The sequence below is a fragment of the Mixophyes fleayi genome, chromosome 4 (genome assembly GCF_038048845.1).
Source record: "Mixophyes fleayi isolate aMixFle1 chromosome 4, aMixFle1.hap1, whole genome shotgun sequence".
In the NCBI taxonomy this organism is placed as follows: Eukaryota; Metazoa; Chordata; class Amphibia; order Anura; family Limnodynastidae; genus Mixophyes; species Mixophyes fleayi.
This window is the reverse complement of record NC_134405.1, coordinates 240,656,015-240,679,908: the sequence shown is the minus strand read 5'-3', so window position 1 is coordinate 240,679,908 and position 23,894 is coordinate 240,656,015. Positions and strand designations below refer to the sequence as shown.

Below are 23,894 nucleotides of genomic sequence, written 5' to 3'. Positions count from 1 at the left end.
TTTACTCTGCTGATAATTTGAGGGTTGCTTCTACCATTACCTTAACCTTCCACTGTTGCTATTTATGACTGTATCTGGGAGGCAAGTCTACACCCATGGTGGACAACAGGAGGGCCGGGGGCCTGTGATCAATATTGTTCCTTTCATTTTGATATAAAACTGCCAAAATGATGCATTCAGAGCGTGTTCTGCAATAGGGTGGTAGTTTCTTCTTGTTCATTGACCAGTGTTACCATTACCTGATGCTTAGGTTGCATGAACTTGATGCTGATATTGTGATGCTATAATGAGCAGCATAGGTAACATGAGTGGGTTCTATTATGCCTTTAAAATTCCCAATTGGATTAGATGCTATGGTGCTTTTAAAATTCCAAATAATTTATATGTCAGACCCTTTAAAACTATTAGGTTGCCTGTTAAGGTCTATAGGCTTATAAAGGTACAGGTACTTTCTTGTACACTATCATGGAGTCCCCTATGTGGAACCTAACTGGCATATCAGTTGTGAAGTGACATTTAAAGGAGGGACAGAGTACTGCCTCACATAAATTGGAATCACTGACCCCAATGGTTACTACATATGGTCATTCACATCATAAATGTGGCATCTGTGTTGACATTTAAAGAAGTTGTCCAATTTTGGGGTTACCATTACCATTTTAATAAATGATCATGACATCACGGAGGATTTTTATACATAGAAAGATAGAATTTGACAGCAGACAACAACCGCTTTCCCATCTAGTCTGCCCACGTTTAGGACAATTTGACTGAATCATATGTGCAGTGCAGAAGAAATCTAGATATAAATGTGCCCTAAGAATACCTACTACCTTATTCATACTATGTAAACGTGGTGAATGTCTGGCGTTTCTGTTAAAGGAAAGGACGTCCAGGTCTATACATTGTGTAGAAAATATATCTTGATCTTTTGCTTCAAATCCCAGGTTGTGAATTCCCATGTAACATCAAGTAAAGTAATTATCCCTTTCTGTAGCAATTATAGGGAGTTATTTCTCCAATTATAGGGAGTTATTTCTCCACCAATACCTGATGCCAAACAGTTGGAGACATCCATGCAATTCAATTAGCAGAATGAGAGGTTTAACGTACATGTATCACCTGGTTGACTGGTTCCCATCATTTGTCAAATCCACTTATTCAATCCTGTTGTGAATTGCAAAGGGTGAAGGGGCTTGAACAGAAAACTCTCAGGTGAGTTATAAGATCCAAATCATCATCATTATCATCACCGTTTATTTTTATAGCGTCACTGATTCCGCAGCGCTGTACAGAGAACTCATTCACGTTAGTCCCTGCCCCATTGGAGCTTACAGTCTAAATTCCCTAACATACACACACAGAGAGCAAGCAAGCGACTAAGGTCAATTTTGAGAGCAGCCAATTAACCTACTAGTATATTTTTTTGGAGTGTGCGAGGAAACTGGAGCACCCGGAGGAAACCCACGTAAACACGGGGAGAACATACAAACTCCGCACAGATAGGGCCATAGTCAGGAATTTAACTCATGACCCCAGCGCTGTGAGGCAGAAATGTTAACCACTAAGCCACCGTGCTGCCCAAATATTTTCAAGAATTGTATTGGTTGGACATACAGCAAGGTGCGTGATTTTCACATGATGAAAATCTATTAAGACAGTATCATATGCATATATAAATAAAATTTTACAAATGTAACATAAAGGTAGCTAATTGTGCCAGATATTAAAGTCTAATATTAAGACACGTTTCCTAAAAGCCTTCCAGTCTCATGCCTAAACTCCTACCGGTCGGCTACCTCTCTTTCTCATCCCTTCTCCCCCTTCCTCGACTCCGTTTCTCCCGTCTCATCAATGTGTCTGTCTGTCCCTCCCCTCCCTTTAGATTGTACGCTCCTTTGAGCAGGGCTCTCCTACCTCCTGTTCCTATCACTTTTAACTGCGCTCTCCAGCTACTCAGCTCACCTCCTCTTGGTCCCTCTGCCCTCTGTCTCCTCTCCGCTCCCTTCAGTGACTCTTAACCCATCATCCGTGCCCACCCTCTTGGGCCATAGTTACCTGCCTGTACTCACTTTTCCCCTCCCTCCCTCTCTTTCTTACTATTACTTGTACTGTGCTGTTTCACCTTGTATTGTGCCATTGTTTGTCCTTGTACGGAGCTACGGATACTTTGTGACGCCCTATAAATAAAAAATAATAATAATAATAACGATAATAATAAAAAAAAGACACTGATACTACAGAGGATATCCAACTGGGAAAAGTAATATGAACAGAGCACTATTGAATCCTTTATATGTGTCCAAACTCAGATTCATTATATGGAGATGCTGAATAGAATTTAGTTGGAAGATAGATGTAATTTCTGAATTATGCAATAATAAGAATGTTATTTACTTAGGGGGATTTATTACATAGATTTTAGACTATATGTTTTTTGTTTTAATAAAGTATATACATTTCTAAATATTTTCATGAACTGATTTATATTTAATAGATTTGGTTTCCAGCACTGTAATTTATGTTGTGTACAGGGGAGGGCTGGTAAATTTTAGCCTGGGGGGAAGACTCAGCTCAGCAACCGACTAGGAACATTTTAAAGGGAAGAAATTCAGGTGGGCAGCGTTGTGGCTTAGTGGTTAGCACTTCTACCACACAGCACTGTGGTCATGATTCGATTCCCGACCATGGCCTTATCGGTGTAGAGCAGGCCTGTCCAACCTGCGGCCCTCCAGATGTTGTGAAACTACAAGTCCCAGCATGCTTTGCCAGTAGACAACCTGTTGATAGATGGAAGGGCATGCTGGGACTTGTGGTTTCACAACATCTGGAGGGCCGCAGGTTGGACAGGCCTGGTGTAGAGTATGTATGTTCTCCCTGTGTTTGTGTAAGTTTCCTTCAACACTCCAAAAACATACAGTGATTGCTCTTGCTCACAAAACCTTCATGGTGACACACAGCTCTGGTTCTTTGCCTGACTGTTTTATGATCCGCAAAACTATAGGAAAGAGTAAAACAGAGCTGCCAAAGGATAAATGGTTCCCTTAGTAGGATGATTTTTCATTCTACCTGGGAATGAGGGGAATCAGGGGACAGTACAGGTCTAACTCCCAGAGGTGGGATGCTCACTAATTTGCATAGGTGGGAACTTCTTTGGGTTGAGTATAACACGTGTTACAAATAGAGGAAGGCAGGAATTGACATCATCATTGTAATTAACAGCACAAGGAGGGCCAGTGATAGTAAATAATTAAACATCTGTCACAATAAACCTGTCCCCACAATAGAGTGTGATTGATTACAGCAAGTTTCCACCTATGATAGTCTCAACACAAAGTGAACAACTTCTATAATCTGAGGTTACTACAATCAGAAGAAACAGACTATGGTGAAAAGTATAGGTTTGCAGTAATTATTACTAGGGACCCAGGGAGAAAGTATGCGTCTTTTTAGCATAATGTACACTCAGTGTAATAAACCTTCCATGCCATCGCTGGATGACTTTGAGCGGCCATATTGACAAATCAGTTACTAGTCTCATGACGAAGCAAACCACTATCCTGCGTGCTGACATTTCTTGTCCACTGTACAATCACCAGCACACTGGTCGGTGTGTGGCTAACAAGGGGTTAAGGCCGCACGCACTGGTGACAGCTCAGACAACTGCACGCGCCCAGATACGCCCTCCCGAGACGCGCGCGAACCAAGGGCAGCCGGCGCTCGTTGCCGTGGGAACGGAGGGGGGAAGTACGTGCTGACGCTGCCTGTTCTATATGAGCGCGAGCGGCGGGATCTCTGCTCCTCTTATTATTTTGCCGCCATCCTAGAGGGGCGCTCCCTCCTCCTGTCTCCCGACACTGCGCGGCGGCAGCGGATTCTTCTCTCTGTCACCCCGGTAAGAGCATTTCCCGAGCAGGCGGAGTCTGCTGTCAGCAGAGACCCGTGTTATATGTGTGGCGGGACACTGTATGCGGCACCCGGGGAGCTTTGTTCTGTTACCCATAGGCTGGTAACGGTACCGCTGGCTCGAGCCTAGGCCGCTGCCCACACTTCATAGCAGCACCCGGGCCGGTGTCATGCTGACATGACAGGGCTCGGCTGATGGAAGGCAGGTGGGCATGTTCCCTGGCAGTGTGGATGCTGGCGGGGGCTTTGGGAACGCCCCGGGCGTAGCTGGTGCCCGGACAACAGGGTAGCAGTACGGGAAGCATCGGCGGCCTGTGCTGTGTGAGTGGCGTAGATACACGCAGCGCTTCAATGTCAGGCGGCCGCAGAGCGCTGCACGTGTTGCTGTATTGATCGCATCTGCGAGGGGATGTAGTGCGGCCCCTCCTGTGCAGCTCTGCGGCGGTATGCTGCTCTCTTCCTGCCTGAACAAACCGCGACCCCATGGAGGCTCCACCACGTGGTGTGTGCGGCCCACTGATGCTGAGACCGCTGTGTGATGTCTGCAGGCAGGATATCCCCAGTCTCACACCTAGCGCCACTGACATGGCAGTTAGCATATAGCCTTTTTCATTTGGAGCTAGCTTTAAAATATTCAATTCCAGCAAGATTGGAATCTGTGATTGTTCCCATTTCCTGTTCTGAGTACATTTTTCTTAAAGCGATATTTATCTTATTGAGTAAAAAAAATGCCACTTGCTAAACAGTGTCTGTTTAGTTCTATTTCACACTGGACCACACTGTTTCATAAGCTTTGTCTCTCGTCCCAGTGCTTTCAGACAAGTGCAAAACAGTCTCCGCAATGACTGATCAGTGGAAAAACTAAGTTACTTTCTTGGTAATTTCTTATTTGGGGGGGGGGGGGGGGGAATAGCAGGCGCATAGCAATTGGTGTGCCTTTACATTTTTAAGCATGTGAACCCGTGAGAGGTTGAACCATATACCCATTTGTGCCTGTGGACAGGAACGTTTGGTCCCTTTGTACACAGCATACTTGTGTTTACTCATGTCCACTGCCAGTTGAGCCCCCCAAGCAAACTCTACTGATTCCAAATATCATGCTGAATATTACATGATTAATTTCAATAGAAAACTGATGCTTGTAGACAAGTGTTGGTGAACATTGTACACAGATAGATGGGCCCATGAGGGGTTTTAACTTATAGAATTGTTTATGGGGGTTTTGGTAGCATTCACTGATGCTACCTGTAGCCAATTTTGCATGATCCTAGTTTATGGTAAAAATCACAGCATGGCCTTAAACATACGAGTTGTGGTGGTTCATACATGTGCAGGTATTCTGGGAACTACAGTTTAAATTTGGCTTGGTGTTTTATGGGTAAACTTGTAATTTCTAAATGGGAGGTTCTTGTGAAAGGCATATATTCTGTTGTATAAATGTCACACTAGTGTTTTATCATGTTTTAGAACAGCAAGCCTACTTTGTCAGAGTATACTTCAGGAGTACCCTATTGTCACATTAATTGCATCTACTAACATGTCCTCAAGATTTTATTTTGGTCTCCTTAAACCTGGCCTTGGCTACAACAACTCCAAGTGCAAATTTGTGTTTACAGTTTTTGTGGTGTCAAATGTCAGTGGGGTGTACTATTATCTATATATTGTATATAAATGTGTATACAATTTATGTTTATAATTATGTGTATACAATTTTTTTAATGTCCAATATAAATTGACTAAAAATAACGTGAGAACAAACTTGTCCCCATTAGTTTAATGTGAAGTCTTATTTGAGTCCCAATCGCGCATATGTCTGCTGATTTTGCAGCTGAGCATGTGATTTAGTGGTGGTCATGAAGTGGCATAATGAAGACACTGCACCAATATCATTGACTGAGACTTTTCAGTGGCATAGAATGAATGGTGGCAGGCCAGACAACTCTTATGTGGCCTTCCCTGCTGGTGGGCCTGATTTTTAGCAGAGGTAGTCCATGTATCCACTGTTCAGTTAGGGTGGTAGGTTAGGTTACAAATCTCTGCAGTAAAAGGTAGTTTTAAGCTTGAGCATTTTTATTTATTTTAAATCTAAACAATGTCTAGAGATACGGTTTCTGTTAACACTACATTATATTTAAGTTAATATGTACGTAATGGTAACATTTTGCTGATATTTTTTGTGTAAATGTACATATTTCTGAATGTTAATAGCTGTAAATATTAATCTAAGACTTCTGATTTTGTGTAGTTTAAATAAGTTTCCTGTAACCGTTGATAGCCATTTTGTGGACTTAACTAATATTCAATAGATACTTATTGCCTACATTTGCATCTACCTTACCAGAATATAACTGCGCTTTGAAACCATCTTGGTAACCAGTAAAGGAGAGCTGACCCTAGGAAAGGATAGGGTATATGTAGTAAGTAGGACCCCTGGCTAGACATGGCTGTTAAGTCAGGAACGCTGCATTTACTATATTGTCTAGTGGTAATTTGATTGTCCCTCCCAGTCTTCACTGCTAGAACATTCCTGTCAGTTGTAAGTGCATGGCTATGACTGGAAAAAACCTAATGCACTCATCCACTTATAAACGAGCACTTATTACTCGCTATGTATTGGCCATATGTTTAAATTTTTCTAGTTAAATACTTGCATTTTTTGAACTGATGCGAAGGCTATCTTGTCGAGAACTGGGCTACTTATATATCCAGGGTGGTCCATAAGTATGTGAACAGGGCAGCACAGCGGCCTAGTGGTTAGCACTTCTGCCTCACAGCCCTGGGGTCATGAGTTCGATTCCCGACCATGGCCTTATCTGTGTGGAGTTTGTATGTTCTCCCTGTGTTTGCGTGGGTTTCCTCCGGGTGCTCTGGTTTCCTCCCATACTCCAAAAACATACTGGTAGGTCAATTGGCTGCTATCAAAAATTGACCCTAGTCTCTGTCTCCCTCTGTCTGTGTGTGTCTAAAGTAGGGAATTTAGACTGTAAGCTCCAATGGGGCAGGGACTGATGTGAATGAGTTCTCTGTACAGCGCAGCGGAATTAGTGGCGCTATATAAATAAATGATGATGTGAACACCCTTTTAAAACAGAAATGAGTAGGGCAATATTAATCCAGTGTCTACACATGGTCTGGGTTTGGAAAACTTTTTAGGGTATGTGGCCTGTATGGTTGGCCATCTTGATTAATGTTTCCTAAAAGGATGTTTCTACATTTATAGACCACCCTGTTTATTGTTTAAAGGTGTAACTTGCCCTTCATACCTTCTGCACTTCTGTTGCTTTTACATGATTCTTCCACCTTCAGATTACTTGTATATGCCCCCTTGCAACTGTAGTAAATGCTTTTGCTATTCCTCCTAGCTTCCTTATGTGCTGCTTAGCCTTTTCCTCTGCAGACAGAGTTGTTTCCACTCCTTTCCACATGAAAGGAATTATGCAGTGCCAGTGCCTCATAATAAACCTGTCAAATCTTTGTCAAAATTAATTTATAATTAAGATATGTATGTATTGGTCACACTTTTATCTCTGGTTGAAATGTACATACTTGTGAATTAGTATTATCTTTGGAAGACTCCTATTGGCCTATATGCTTGCCCTCTTCCAGCATCAGTTGCATCTATTAATGCAGCCTGAAGTGATCCTGCCACACTGGCAAGGAGGAGTAATGTCTGGATCATTTCCACCTGTGACTAAATTGGCCATTGTTAATACTGTCTGCTATAGCGCTGAATATAATACTATAAATGCACCAAAACATCTCTACCTGATTATTATAAGGCTAAAAAGCACAGAAGGAAGCTGGTCATATGACTTGAATAACACCTACAACTGCACTGCTCACTTATCAGTAGATTTTACATCGCTTAATTAGCATTGCTAGAATTGCCAGCTAGGGTTAAACATAAGCAGCATTGACTATTGTGTAAATGCTTGCAAAGCTATATTAAAAACCTATCTGATTGCAGCTACGGTTTTTCTTTAAAGAAAATAAACTGGTTCCTCTTCCCAGTTTGCCTGAGACATGCACAAATGCTTGAGTTGGTATCCAGACTATACTGTGCTCCTAGAATGCCTTCTTCCATATGTCACAGGTCGAGGCTGTGCTGGACAGGAAACTAGCATTGTCTGAAGCTTGACAGCAAGCTGTTAATAATTCTCTCCGAGGTACACAGTACAGAATATGATGCACAAACAGGTTGACAGGCACTTTAAGCAATAAAGCTTTGTGGGTAGCAATGAATACCTTTCTTTTTTTTTTTTTTTTTTTTTCTTTTTTTTGCTGTTCTTGGCCTCAAGTATTTCCTAATGGAAAATTCTGTGTCATTATATAATCCCATGTGCTCTTTTTAAACAAACATGCTGATGGGCTTACTTGTAATGTAGGCACATAAGTTATGGATTCATAGTTTTATTAGAACAAGAAGCTGCTGTTTGATGCATAGTATTGTGAATTCTCCATTGTAGTCATGGGTGTGAAAAAGGATGTGTGATTTGCCTGTTGGGGTGCTTTTATTTAGGACGAAGCCTTAAAAACTCACAATAAATATTTTTCTCTTTAGGTGTTAAAAATTAAAAAGAATGGCTAACATAGACAAGTAAGTATTACTATTACTTTTGTGCAGGTTTTGTTGAGCCTCAATGTCTTTATTGTACTGTACCAGCATGTGAATGTATAGTGTTTTCTAGTATGAAATGTTGCTGTGACCCTCAAGTCAACTTACATGTGTTAAAGATTTTTGTTTTATAATGTACAAAGCCCATAAAATCACTTAAACTAATATTAATATAACATTCATGAAGTTAGTTTCAGTTCATTGGCAACTAGTGACATGATTAAGGTAGAACCTACAGCTGTGCTATTACACATTAGGCTGGAGAGGACTGTAGAAAAGCAGGTATGATTTATCAAATCATTCCCATGCATGGTGTGGAGCCATGTGCAGTTAACGCTGCAATTGCTTCCTATGTAAATGTGTGTTAAAAACTAAAAATTAAAAAAAACTCCCAATAATAGAAGAACTACACAGAACATGTATAAAGATAGTGATTAAGGTGCCCAGTCAAAAATGCCAAACAAAGTATGTGTAACTGCACTTGGGTAACCAGTGTTTTCACATGTTTCAGGGCTGCCTTGTCAAAGCCTTAAAGTTGCATTTTCAGTGGTCACTAGGAGCAGGCTGAGTTTCTCTTGGTCTGCAGCAAGCTTTTGGGTCACTATTAGCACAATTATTGTGGCTACAAATCCCTAGGAAATGTCACAAAAATGTGATTTAAATGGAAAAGTTAGACTATTTCCCTGAAAACTGTGTCCTGTACACTTATTAGGGTGGACATAGCATTTACTTTAAATGTCATAATGTTTTTTGCCTTGCAGCAAAGAGACAGATCTTGATCAACAGGATATGGAAGACGTAGAAGAAGTTGAAGAAGAAGAAACTGGGGAGGATGCTAACAGTAAAGGTATCAATATGATGTATCAGTATGAATTTGAAAAGCAAACTGGTCCACTTCCTGGTGGATACATACAATTGGAAAGGCTATTTAAAGTTTACACATGAAAGGAATTCTTTTTGTTACATTTGCTGAATCATCTGAGTTGGCAATTAGCCCAAAAATACAATTTGTGTATATTTAGTTCAGTTACATAGATCTCTGCACCTGTGTGGTGCCATTGTCTCCTGAACTATATGGCCCTTAACGTGTGCGCTAAACACCAATAAGTTTCTTACCTGGAACCTATTTCCTACACATTTATGATCAATGGTGTCCTGCAATTATACAGGCTGCGAAGTCGTGCACACCCAATCATAGCTGCTTGAAACACTGCAGGCTACACATGACTGTAAGTGTGAAATGTTTCTAAATGTTTGCTACAGTTATCTTGGCATAGTTCTCAAACTTCACATGTTAACAAGTAGTAATATAACTCTTTCAAAACCATGTAATGTTGGTGTGCCTCATTAGTCCCCTTCACCCCTGCCAAGACCTGCCTGAGGTTTTGACTAGACCACTTTTACATTTTGCTGTGTTACACAGAATCTTTTCCTTTCTTAGGACATAACTTTTTTTTTTTTAAATTTGTAATGGTAAATAATCTCTTATGTGTATGTAGTAAAACAGGCAAACCTACTTCTGTTCCATAGCTACTTTGACCCCCCCAATAAGTGCAACACAAGAAAGATAGCCCAAAATGGCACCTAGTTCATCTGAGGTTTGCCAAATGGGTATCTTATGTAGTGTATGACTTATAATGATCATGCCATCAGAGTATTTGTTTCTTTCAGCACTTAAGTATTGTAGGAACTCTCTTTAAGTCTACCCTATTGCTAGCATTGATTGATTCAGTGTAACCTGCGCACAACATGCAAGGCACTGTATGATCATTGTTGCACTGGCACAATATACTTGCAGACAAGAGATATGAGACAGGTCTTGATGAAGTTTCCTGGTCTTTCCTTCAAGGGAAATCTTGTGATGGCAAGAAGTTCTACGAGAGATCAGTGTAGAAGTATAAGCTTTTGCAACGAACTGTACTTGATGATCGCTTTGAACAGAATGCAATGATCGGGTGGCTTGGCTTTAAATTGCAGGAACCAGAGAATACTTTTGCCCCCTTATTGAGCCCAGAGCCTGCTGCTGTGTATTTGCAGATGGGGAGTGTGGTTGCATGTACAGATGACGCCACAGTAAATGGCGAACCATTTTGGACCATGGTGCACTTCCACCCTCCCTGAGCTTGTGTCCATTGTAAGGGCCCACCATGATTTTCAATACTCATTGCTCTATTGGCGTGCAAAGTGGGCAAGGTTGGTTTTCAGGTTGCACTTAAGTAGACCAGCTGATTTATATAGGATCTGTAATTGGACATTGGTCTAAAATGGGCCATACACACCAAACTTGAGGAACCATGGGTTGCATTATGTTCACATGTAATTTATTAAAAACTTAATGTATGCTTCATAAAATGTATGTTCTATTGCTTTATAATTACGTAAATACTTCTATTTCAGCTAGACAATTGACTGCCCAAATGATGCAGAATCCTCAGATTCTTGCTGCTCTTCAAGAAAGACTAGATGACCTTGTGGGTACTCCTACAGGATACATTGAAAGGCAAGTTTCACTTTTGACTTTAAAATAAGTAACATATTTGTCATCCTGAATTGGATTGCTCTAATTCAGTTATGTTTTAGTCACGTGTGCTCTGTGCTACAGATATTTGGTTTTGGTAAAACCAAGCAGCATGAACTGGACGTCATGGGAACATTTTTGCCAATGGGAAGCTTTCCTGTTTGATCACATTTCCATATGCATGCTACTTCAATCTTCCTTGAGTGTAAAGATACTGCGCAGATCCTTAGTTGGTAGTCAAATTGGGGTAATGGAGTCTTATACTTCAGGAGCATGTAACTCCTGTAGTGGGACAGATCAGGTCTACCCTAAACCTCAGTCATGTGAGATTCCAATCATACTGCATTGTGTTACTGCATAAGTGTTCCCAGTCAGGCTACACTTCATTTCTCCCACCCCCCTTCATAATTATTAGAGAATTAATCTTTGAAACCCTTAAATGCTGAGCAAATATTGTTTGGTAGATGGATTTAATGTAAAGTGAGTGATCTATATTTTGGCTACTTTGAGGCCTCCAGTAAGATTTTGCTGCGGCATTGAAACTGTTCAGGTCTGCTCCCTCACCTGATATAGTAGATATGCTAGCTGATCGGGTACCTTGTAATGACCATGTCATCCACACTAATTGATGTCTAGATTTGTCTCTCAAAAATGCATATTTGTGTATTGAATGCATGTATTGCCAAATCCATAAAATGTGGTACACAGTATCCTAACTGTGATACCAATGTCAAGAGGAAATGGTTTTGTGCCTTTTTAGGTCAGATCTTAAAATTAAACATATCGAACTCAATGCTCTAACTAGATAACAAAAAAGAAAAATTAGCAGACAGATTTACCACGGAGCTGTGGACCTTATTGAAACAAAACACTTCTCCATACACTAAGGGAGTTCTGTCACTAGGAGTCAGTACCATCAAAAGTTCTATAACACTTTGCAAAACTGGAAAATGCACCATTTTTGGCTTACCCATGAACATAAGTTAATAAATGGGAATTCCAACACTCCAGTGTTTAAAGATGGACCATATTGTTTTAAGGAGTTGTTCAGTGGAAGAGTGTCATTACTGAATATACTTTTCAGTACTAGACCTCCAGAATACTGGTAGCCACATTTTCAGGGTGAAAGCTGACTTTATTCACTGACTTCATGAGCATTGGGAATCGCAAGTCCATAAACTGCAGTGTTTCACAGGTTGCCTGCTTCTAGTGGAAAAAGTTACTTCATTGTTAAATGTTTGTAGTCATCACTTAACTTGAGTAAGGGTACTTACACCCGTGTTCCAGCACTTTATAATGAATTGTTTGGGTGCATTTTATTCTGGTTATAGCAATATGCTTGGTGTACCACATAGTAGGTTTGTTATGCTCCTCAATGGTTTGGGGGTGGTTTTTGAGGGTTTTAAAAAAAAAAAAAAAAAAAAATTAAAATCTTGGTTTATGCAAACAGCCTCATTTTTTTTTTAGTATTGTTTTTTGATCATAGAACAGAAAATGATATGTGTCTGTGTCTGTGTCTGTGTCGCTCCATTTAGTGCCAAATGCAGTCTTTGTAAAGAAAAGCTTAAATATTTGTCAATCCTAGTAGCTTTAGTCCAATATTTTCAATGCTTTGTTTCCCATAGCTTGCCTAAAGTAGTAAAAAGAAGAGTGAATGCACTTAAAAATCTTCAAGTAAAGTGTGCACAAATTGAAGCTAAATTCTATGAAGAGGTCCATGCGTTGGAGAGGAAATATGCAGACTTATATCAGCCCCTCTTTGACAAGGTAATGTTTGTTTGTTGTGTTTTTTTTTTTTTTGTCTGGTCTATTCTTTCACCTTCAGCACAGTGAGTTAGGTTTAACCATATGAGATGTGGCTTTGAAAAACAAATGAGCTAATTTTCTTCCAGTGGGTTGATACTGACCCTTTTGTCCACTTTTTCTGCCTCAACTGCTGGTCACATGTACCCTTTGCTGCTTGGCACCTAGTGCCATCACCTCAAGATTGACCTCCGCCTGTTTATCCACTGTTAATCTTAGCTTTTGGGTAAATGGCTGTACTTGTTCATGAGCACAAGAATCGTAACAAATCCCTCTTCCCTCCACTCTGCTTTCTAGCATGTAGGTGCAAGTAAAGTTAGAGGATGCCAGGATAGTCTTGAACCACTTTTGTGGTGTGGACATGTTGAACTTTGAGGACTCCCATGTCTACAGAGTGACTCTAAGCCCCCCAACCTTCCATTTCTGCTAAATGCCAGACTGACTACTTAATGGACAGTTTGTCCCTTTTTGATCTGCCTGCAGCCAGTTGCACACTGCACATACAAGGGCTGAATATCCCATGGCAATGTAGGTTTCACAGTAGTCTCTGCACCTTTCCTGACACCAGCTCTTTAATTCGTCAGTGCAATGGTTGGGTCTAAGCTATTTTGTACCGTATCTTGAAATTTGGTGTGGGAATCCTCATGTGCTGTGACTTTATAGCTATAAATATGTACCACAATTCCTTTCAGATACCACAAGTTCCCTTTTGCATTTTAAATGAGACAGGATGCTGTGGCTACCTGCCCTGAATTGGGTATAACCGTTTTTAACTGTGGCACCAGGAACTGAATAAAGTGGGAAGTTTTTGGATCTGAACACCCTCACTCTGCCCATGAGGAAAGGGGAATTTCTGGTGTCCTTGACATAAAGAATGTCTCTTCCAACTCTCCATATCAGGATAAGTGCTGCTTTGTCTCTGCTTGGGTGCTCCCTTTCATATGTGAAGATTAGCCAGCAGTGACCTATCTTGTTATCTGGGCCCCTTATGTTATGATAAAAATACTGAACCGCTATACCTTCATGGTTCTGGACAATTTTTTTCCACATTCCTTCAGAATGCTCAACAGCTGGAACTAATGAACCATAGTCTCAAACCTGTAAGTGTTGTCTCATGCTCTATGCAATGTGATCCTTATTGAATTGGTGTCGGAGATATTACCAAATGGCCTACAAGAACCCAGTGTGACTTCCTAACCTGCATTAGGATATATCCATCCATACCCTATGATAATGGAGAGACCCAGTTCCACCCATGGGTGCTAGTCTCGACATGGGGAGCAGTTTTCCTTCAAAATGCATTTGGTGATGTAGGCCCACTCCTTGACCTTGGGTATCTGGGCATTTCTGAAGGTCAGAATAATCTGTCCAGACAGGGAGTGCCATTGCAGGGGAACATTTGCAGTAACCAGGAATAAAATGTCTTTTTTCTGAGTTGCTGAGCTGTCTGCTCATGTGCCCAGGGAATTTCTCTATTTTAAGACCTTAGGAGTTCCTAGAGATCTAATGATATTGCTATCTAAACGGCAGTATACCCCATAGTGTACCAATAGCCTAGGAAGTTTAATTTAAACACTGGTGTTACTTTTTAATGCTTTGGCAGTAATGTGCAGCCTATTGAAGGTCAGACAAGGAATGCAGACATCACCTCAATTTGACCCCAACTCACCACTCATTGGTGCGTTCCTTTGGCCAATCATGTCTTTTGGACATTTTATTTTTCTTGGCAATGACCTAACATTAGGACTACTACTCAAGAATCCATTTTTAAGATGCATGCTGTAGGCACTGAAGTTGCCTTGTTGATTCGTCTCATAGTTTTGAAAACCTACTTCTGTAAGGAATGGAGTTTTCCTGCCAAGTTTTTTTAGATATTTTTATTTATTTAATTTTTGCTATTCCAGTGTGGGTTATGAAAATGTCTGGCTATCTGCTTTTTGTTTTGGCACCCTTTGGTGCCACTTAGTGTTTTAGAAGGAGAGGACTATTCGACAGCCATTCAGATCTCTGGAAGCTGGTTCTGAAAGTCCTTCAAGACTCTTACTTTTGTCTTCATTAGTTTTCTCACCTGGTAGATTCCTGAGGGGTCCCTTCCTCTCCAAACCTGTTTTGTCTTTGTGAAATTCTAATCTAGCTGATCTCTTCCACTTTTATCTCTATCTGACATATTTAATGAAAACAAGCTGTGTAAGGTTTCCTCAGTCCAACCTAACACTTTTCACAACTTTCACATCAACCCAGACCTAATGATGCCATAACTGTGCCCTCTCCCTAGAAATCCCACAGGAGGCTTGCATGTGCAGCCTGCAGATCTTTTTAGGACTCAAATTCCATTGCTTTAATTTCCTCTTATGAATGATATAAGAAGGGATGTTGTTCCTCAGTTAACCCCACTGCTTGATTGTTGAAACTAATCAAGCTTTTTCTGTATTGGGGTTACTAGACTCCCTATTGCTTTTATTTTGTGTGCAAAAAATTCTCCTTACTTGGTCAATTGAGAACTGAGGAAGGACCAGATCAGTTTATAGGGAGGATAGTTTGACTAGTTTATTGTCCCTGCGTCAAGGGTAAACCTAACCAATCTGTGTCCCTCTAAAGCCTTGGGTAAAGTAATACATGGCAATTAAATACCATTATTTTGTTTCCCACTTCATCTGCTTAATTTTATATCTTCTAGAGAAGTGAGATCATAAATGCTACATATGAGCCAACAGAAGAGGAGTGCGAGTGGAAAGTAGATGAAGATGAAGAAATATCAGTGAGTAATCAGCTGTAAATGTTCGTTATGTAGTTGACTTTTAACATGGCACTATGCTGGCTTTCTAGTGTTGACTTTCTAGTACTTTCGGTTCTTCATAACTAAGCCAATTTTCAGACTATCAATGTCTCACCAGGAACAAGCGTTCTTAAAACCAAGTTGCTTTCTTTTGCGTTTGAGATTGTTGAGTCTGGACACTTGTAATTTGGGTGCCATGGACATATTGTACTTGGGTATCCAGAGGTTGCCAGGGAATTTTAACTGTTATGCCGATTAGAAAGAAAGTGGTTATTGCTTGGTATTGTTTTGTACTCCTATGCATGAAGTAGATTTGGGATGTGCCTCAATATGCAAGAAACTGCCCCATTCACTGGTTCTAAGTGTAAGATTAGTCTGTAGGTATTAAGCTAAACGCCTAAAATCTCCCTACTGCCAGATAGTCTTGGGTTTGTAATTCACACAGTCTACAATATTACATCACTTGGTAATATGGGAGATTTAGCAGTGTCTTTTTATCAAGGAGGATCTGAAAGAGAAAGCAAAACTTGAAGAGGAAAAGAAAGATGAAGAAAAAGAAGATCCCAAAGGAATTCCAGAATTCTGGTTAACTGTATTTAAAAATGTTGATCTACTAAGCGACATGGTCCAGGTAAGTTTTCAACATTTATTTATTTTCCGCTATACATTTGGATCTCTTAAACTGTTTTTGTTTTGAAGTTGTCATAAAATAGCCTTTTAGTGTTCTATAAAATTAATGATGCTAATTTGTGAATTATTTGCAAAAAATCACCATGATTTCATACTAAAATTAGTGTATTTAATACACTAAATGTGTGGGGTTTTTTTTGTTTACAAAAAACCTTGGCGCAAATGATCAGTAACTTGGCACTGGTCTTGCCTTATGGTGACAGTGTTGATCACATTTGTAATGTAGAATCAGTTTTTGGAGGGCAGGAATTGCAGGTGGATGGAAGGTAAGGGGTGCTTTAAGTTGGGCATCATTTGTAAAGGTTGTGTAGCTTCACCACTTGATGCCCTTTCAACATCCCTTACATAAACTTAATAAAATATATCTTCTGTGAATATAGAGAGGTTGTTTGGTAGGTGACTGATGCAAATGCTTTTTTGTTTCCTATTGCTTGTATTGTGTAAACTTCATTAGCAGGCCATGACCTTCCATGTAAATTAGAAAACAATTTGTGAATTGTCATCTCCCCAGGAAAAGGTGTGCAATTGCATTTTTTGCATGTTCTATAAAGTCCTAGCTAATACTCATTAAGTAACTTTGCTAATTTCCCTGGCATCACCATAGGCTAGTTCTGCACAATTAGAGGTAACAAATTAACCATGCATGCAGTGCCATCTGAGAAATGCACATTTACATAGGAGAGGTGGGGAATTATTCTTAAACAATCTGTTCTATGTGCAGACTGGTGCACATGAACCTTACTGTTTCAGTAGCCTGAGTCCACATGTAAGGCATTCTGGGAGAGAAGTGTTCACATTCTACTGGAAATTACCTGGCATGGGTTAAGTAAATTCTTTGACAAGTCAGAATTTGATGGATATAATCTCTTGTGCTACGCATACACTCAACTTGTGTTTTTAACTTCCAAAGAGGTGCCAATTAACATACAATTATAGTAATGCACTGAGATTAATATGTAATGTTTAAAAACTTTACGCAGGTTTCTTGTATATCGTCATTGCACAGTCTCTTGTTAAACATTGTCTTCCTCCCTCTGATCATTCTAAAGGAGCATGATGAGCCAATCCTGAAGCATTTAAAGGACATAAAAGTGAAATTTTCAGATATTGGTCAACCAATGGTAAGTTGATGCATAAAGTTACGCACACCTACTTGACTAATGCAGAGTTGTTCACCAGTACACTACTTTAACCTTTGTAGTTTTATACTAAATATTTGGCTTGAAATAAGTTACTAGAAATTGTTTTTATAGTTTCAATAGACCCCTGTAAAATTGTACAAATTAGATTTTATTTTATTAGCCTTTGTAAGGAGGGTTAGAGGGCTTTGCAGGTGAAGAAATATAGTTGAAGGAAGATTCATGTAAAAACTTCTTCCCACAGAGTTTCACCTTAGAATTCCATTTTGATACAAATGAATTCTTCACAAATGATGTTTTAACAAAGACATACAAAATGAGGTCTGAGCCTGATGAATCTGATCCCTTCTCCTTTGATGGACCAGAAATCATGGGCTGTACTGGGTAAGTGGCTTCATGTATACAAATACAGTTATGTTTAATGTTGAAAACATATTTTAGATCATTTAAATGAATCTTTAGACAAGATCTAAAATTGGATTGTCTTTTAATGTATTTTTAAAGCAATTTGTGCGCTCTAGTTTGTTTTTTTGCACTTTTTAGTGTCTCTTGGTCATCCTGTTTCCTAGTGCAAACGGGGAATAAAGCGGCACTTCCTTTTTCTGGCATAGTTGTACAAATCATGCTGTTCAATTTTACTTTGGACAAATTATTGTCGGACTTAATGATAACTCCATTTTGTTCCATCTTCCAAACTTGGAACATGGGTGGTGCAGTGAAAGAAAATTGATTTACCAATCATGGATGCATGCTAGAACTGTGTTCAGGGTACTTGCCCCACAAAAGCGAAATTTAAGATATAAACAGTGAAGGTACATAGGCTAGTGTTACCCTGATCTAACACTTAACATTATGGCGGTGTCATATGATCTAACTAAATTAGTGCCCATGTAAATGGGAGGTCTACATCATTGGAAAAAGTTAGAATCTGATTGCTCACGTCTGCAATTTCTGTTGGAAGTGGAAGAGAACTGCACACTTGCTAAGCACCTGTATGGTGAAATGAAAGTGGTGATCTGGCTGAGTTGTCGGTGCAGTGTGTATAGCCTTTATAAAACTGCCAAATATTTGCATATAACACTTGTTATCAGATGAACAGTAGTGCTTATGTGTATTGGTGGCTTTGTACCTGTAGTTGGAAGATGCTGCCTATTTCTCTGTAAAATAGCATTGCAGTATAAAAGGCCAATATTTCTATTTTCCAGCTAAATATAACCAATTACTGCGATATGGACTGGGTGTCTGCAGAGATTGTGGCAATATATTATGCACTTCACACCACATTTTCTTTAAAATGAATTACTTGAGTGAAATTTTCACCCTCTTGGAAGTATGGAGTCTTATCACATGACGTTAGCAAACCAGTGTTTTTGTAAAATCTGTTTAAATTGGATGTAAAGTGGTGCACATCTTAGAAAGCAGGTGGTTAAGATGTAATGTAATAGCATGGCACTATCTTATACAGGTGCCAGATCGACTGGAAGAAAGGCAAAAATGTTACTTTAAAAACTATTAAGAAGAAACAGAAACATAAGGGTCGTGGTACAGTAAGGACCGTAACAAAAACTGTTCCTAATGACTCATTCTTCAACTTCTTCAGTCCTCCCGAAGGTAAGTTTACCTAGCCACATCCGTTACCTTTAGTGTATGTACTAAACTTGTACTTCCATCTATGGTGTGTGCCCCTGGGCTCAGTGTGCAGAAACTCAACAATAGTAATTTGTAGACACCACTGACAAATCCTGGATGCAGCTTTTTGTTGACAGATTTGGGTCACTACGATGGTCTTCAGATGAATATTCTGAAATCTAAATTTCCTTCATGGGGAAAATGCACCACTGGATGTAAAATTTGCCTTCTCTTGGTTCTTCCTCCCCACCCACTTCAGTCTCTCACCCTTTCTACCTCAGTCTCTGCAAGGTTCTGTCATTGGCCTGCTGTTACTATGTATGTAGCCTCCCTTGTCAAACTAATCTGCTCTTGCATCCCACAGGCTGACGTGTTTCTCCACCCCTCCCCATCGCATCCAGCTGTGATCTTCCCTCTTTAATATTCAGCACATGTGCATCCTTTTATTTGCTGTGTTCCCTATTAAGTAGATAGATATAGATAGATAGATAGATAGATATATATATATATATATATATATATATATATATATATATATATATAAAAATTTTATATTTTTTTCAGTATTTCACTTGTAGTTCTCTATATATTCAGTGCTATAATATTCCACTGGAATATAGAGCATTCTGTAGAATAAGATGCAACTATATAAAGGTAGTTCTCATTGCCACTCCTATAAACTTATCTAAGTGAAGTGTCCATTAATGAATTCATTTACGTTTTTAAAAATACTCTAATTTGTCTTCAACTCAAGATTTGACTAGTAGTTCAGTCTATTCACTGTATCGGTACCACTTTAAATGGGTCTTTCCTGGTGGTATGTGAACACAGCACTTTTTGTTAAAGTGCATTTTGTCAGCATTCCTGTTTTCTTGTGAGTTGTTGGTGCCTGCAAATTCCAGTGTTTTTACATATTTCATTTTTTTTTTTCTTTCTATTTAGTACCTGAAAATGGGGAACTGGTAAGTAATGTTGCTGCTCTTAAATTGACCTAGGGTTTGTCTTGTTCCCTATTTGTGCACTGGCCACTTTAATATGGGGATCCTGCACTTAAGCGGGTGGTGGGGGCGTGACAGGTTCTTTTCCAAAATTGTAAGGTAGACATGGCCTCTTATTTGTTGTGGGCACAGAATACCTTCATTGAAGGTTAAACATGCATTTTGGAAAACACTAATCCTGCACTGGTATGACTTTTTTGTTGGTGGCCCCTCTGAGATTTTCACCTTTAAAACATAGGTTGAGATATTTAAGTAGGGTTCAAATGGTCCTTTTATAGTATTGTACAAGTTGATAGTTGATAGCAAATTCCTTACTGTTCTAAGTTAATTAAGGTGTTGATTGAGCAGTATCAAAACTCTTTGAACTGGCTAGACAGGTTGTTGTAGCACATGCTGAAGTCTCCCACCTTTATCTTTTTAAATCCCCCTCAATTACAGCCTCTGTGGAACAAGCAATGGACATTGCAGGAGAGGGACACCCACCAAAGTGTAACATCTCCTCCATTGCCCATTAGGGTAAAAACACCTCCTTATCTAGCACGTAGTGTGGTGGCCTTGTCTACGTCTTAATGATTGTCCTGGTTTGTTTTTTTCCTAAGTAGTGAAATGGCACTGTCCATGTAGTAGTGATACATTTGTAAGGAGCGCATAATTTACTGCTTTGAAGGTTAACTTTCTCCACGATTACATAATTTGACCCCACATGTGAATTACAATCAAAGCTAAAATTTCTCCTTGGCATGGTAAATGCACTTTGGCTATAACTTCCCATCACTAATTGCCTTTTTACACACAGAACTTGGTGGTTCATTATTCTCCAAACTAATGGGGTGTTTTATCTTTAGGATGATGATGCTGAAGCAATTCTTACTGCAGACTTTGAAATTGGGCACTTCCTGCGTGAGCGCATAATTCCTCGATCTGTGCTCTACTTCACTGGTGAAGCTATTGAAGATGATGATGATGATGTGAGTTACTGAAAATTCACTCTTATGCAAGCTTTCTTTAAAAACTAAACCTAATTGGGTGGTTCTTTAAAGAAATAAAGAACATTTATTTGTGCACAAACTTTGCTTTATCAGTTTGATCTTGGCTACTTTGGTAATATTACTTACAATTATTCTTTAAATGTTTCTGATTAACTTTTTTTTTCCCCAGTATGATGAAGAGGGCGAAGAGGCAGATGATGAGGTAATTGTTCCTCCCTTTTGGCTGTTCCTTTCTCTGACCAAAGACTCAACAATATATAGGTGTATAATTGGGTTCTAATTCACTGCTGCAATATGTTACGCAGTATATGATCTGTAATTGTGTGTGGTTTACACTGTAGGAAGGGGAAGAAGAGGCAGATGAAGAAAATGATCCAGACTATGAACCGAAGGTGAGAACTTACATTTACTTAAAAATTATGCTGATTTCAACATACAGAATATTACAATATTCACAAATGGTACTCCAGTATCTTGTGGATATCAATTTATCCTTTTAGAATGCATCTAACTTTGTAATGTAAGTGTAATACCCTAAAATCCAGCCTATTTATGTTTAACTTATGACAAATTAACTGCATTCTATTTTTGTATGTGTACTCTTGAAATTTTTCCCCACTAGGTTTAAATGGTGTCTAGAATTCTTGTCCTGGGTATGTAAATCTTGCCATTTGAGTATTTTAATACACTAATGGTCTTTGTGTTATGCCTCACCAGCACTAATCCCTGGTAAAATGCACATTTCTGTATGTTGAAGTTAAAATTTCTTTGTTTTTAAACTATGAACTGATTTATTTTAAATGTGTAAAAAAGTTAATAAAAAGTGGGAATTGGTATTAAATGGATAAAAACCGTTCTGACTGTTCCATATCAAGTGGGCATATAGTTTCATTTTGCACTTCTGGAACCCTTGGTGCATGGTTCACCTATTTTACTGCATAGGTAAACAAAGGCCAGGCATACATGTACTATAGAATACATATTAAAACATGGCTAAACTTCTACAGTAACTTTTAAAAAAGCTACAGGATGTGAGTGATTAGTGAAACAAGAACTGATCAACTAGATATTTCATATGAGTAGTGCTAGCTGGAGGGAAATATTTAGGTCTAATTAGCACACTTATGGTGAATTGTCACATGGTGAAATATGGTGCTGTTTGAGACCCAAAGTTTTGTTAGGGAGATCTTGTAAAATATTTTATTTTCTCTTACATGATAAATACTTTCATGTCAAAAAAGAAAAAGTATTATAGGAGTAATACGTATATTGGCTAGCCCCAAAAAAATATTGCCAAATTATATTTTTTTTGTCTTTTGACACAAGTATTTCAATTCATAGACTTTTCTGGCTAACAAACTGCAATAATAAAAAATTTTTGCTACATTTTTATTTCCTTTTACAGAAAGATCAAAATCCAGCTGAGTGCAAGCAGCAATGAAGCAGTGTGTTCGTGGCCTTGAGGATTACCTGCACTGTAATAAGTTAAATAACTATTAGTTACTTACCGCCTTATGTTTTGTATCTTCTTGGTAGAATAAAGTAAACAATTTTTGTTAAAAAATGAATAAAATTTAAACATTTAAAAACCAGTTTAAATGGTAAGGTCATTGGACTTAGTATTAAGTGTACTTTCCTGCCAGGTATCTAATAGGGGGCAGAGATCACCTAAAGCATGTTCTTCACTGCTTCATAGTCTTTGTTGTTGTGAAGTCTTTTGCCATGTAGATCTCAGCAGTTCTGAATCTTCACAGCTGCAATCAGAGACCAGTCCTTGTTTAGATCTCTCCTAAGGAACCAAAGTATCAGTCCAGTAGTTCAAAGAGGTGTCAGTTGCTTGCAATAGCTGTGCCTTCAGGACTTTGTTCTAGTAATAGTTATTGCCTTGGAAATGGTACATTAAAGAGCTTTCCCTTTCAATGAATTTGCAATCAGACCATGTCCATTGATCATGTCTGCTTGTTTATGCTATGGGTTTTTGTATTGTATGTAACTGTGATCTACAAAGCAGTCTGCTGGTCAACATAACAAGGTTATTGTTTACCACTGGGGTGTGAATAAAACCTAGTATTTTCAGAAAGTGGTGTGTTTTCTTTTAATTTTATTATATATTCATTAAAACTACTCCCTGGGAACAGATACCAATAACGGACCAATGGCTCATAACTGCACTTTAGAAGGGGCCTAGGCATAGGAGTGCTGAAAATGAGGGAATTTAGTCTAACTTGCCAGGTATATTGTACTGTCTGACTCCAGCACATTAAGCTTTGTAGACCCATTGAAATTAGAGCATGTAAAATAATGCACATGTGGGTGTTAATAACAGCACTTCGTTTTATTTTGGTGCACATATGAAAACTGTTGTACATAAGGCACACCTACTGCAGTACTTTGTACTATATTATCATTCAATTCTTCGCGTTCACTGCTACTTCTTGTCTGCATTAATATGAATTTTATATGGGTTTTCAGATGTTTAAAGTTTCATACACATTGTTACAATATATATTCAATCTTGTACATGGTACATTAAATAGTTCAACTTGTATAACAATCTGTGTATTTCTAAAATCAATGACAAATTACTAAAATTGCTTTCTTAATTATGAAGCAGGGCAGTCACAGTGGAGGGTCTGGAGTTAGCCAATTAGTGGCATTTCAACTGGATAGCTAAGATGTGACTACTGGGCCAAGAGTAAAGGGAACGGTTGACCTCAGGGGGAAGTTCAAGTCTGGAACCTTCCCCATCCGTTCTGAACTCCTGCCAAAGCATCCCCTTAACGTTGGGGGAAGGTGGTGTTAGAGAGTATGGGGCTCTGTGTCTCCATAGC

At 39.1% G+C, this 23,894-nt stretch overlaps 1 protein-coding gene across 3 annotated transcripts; it reads left to right on the top strand.

The window, feature by feature from the left end:
* Nucleotides 1-3,769: 3,769 nt before the first annotated feature.
* NAP1L1 (nucleosome assembly protein 1 like 1) lies at nt 3,770-23,143 on the top strand. Of its 3 annotated transcripts, XM_075209557.1 has the most exons (16): nt 3,770-3,895; nt 8,468-8,503; nt 9,283-9,368; nt 10,919-11,021; nt 12,665-12,806; nt 15,520-15,600; nt 16,121-16,249; nt 17,358-17,429; nt 17,692-17,831; nt 18,913-19,058; nt 20,019-20,038; nt 20,920-21,042; nt 21,233-21,265; nt 21,405-21,455; nt 21,686-21,716; nt 22,469-23,143. In XM_075209557.1, the coding sequence occupies exons 2-15, from the start codon at nt 8,487-8,489 to the stop codon at nt 21,689-21,691; spliced, it is 1,149 nt and encodes a 382-aa protein (XP_075065658.1). In that variant the 5' UTR covers nt 3,770-3,895; nt 8,468-8,486; the 3' UTR covers nt 21,692-21,716; nt 22,469-23,143. The 3 variants fall into 3 exon arrangements, with proteins under 3 accessions (XP_075065658.1, XP_075065657.1, XP_075065656.1); XM_075209556.1 differs by lacking the exon at nt 21,686-21,716 and having other exon boundaries at nt 16,124-16,249; XM_075209555.1 differs by lacking the exon at nt 21,686-21,716.
* The last annotated feature ends 751 nt before the right edge of the window (nt 23,144-23,894 follow it).

What these genes read in the sequence shown, in the direction of transcription:
- NAP1L1 (XM_075209555.1), top strand. An exon ending in GGAGGATGCTAACAGTAAAG is followed by an intron (nt 9,369 to 10,918) that starts GTATCAATATGA and finishes CTTCTATTTCAG; the next exon opens with CTAGACAATTGACTGCCCAA. An exon ending in TTGAAGATGATGATGATGAT is followed by an intron (nt 21,043 to 21,232) that starts GTGAGTTACTGA and finishes TTTTTTCCCCAG; the next exon opens with TATGATGAAGAGGGCGAAGA.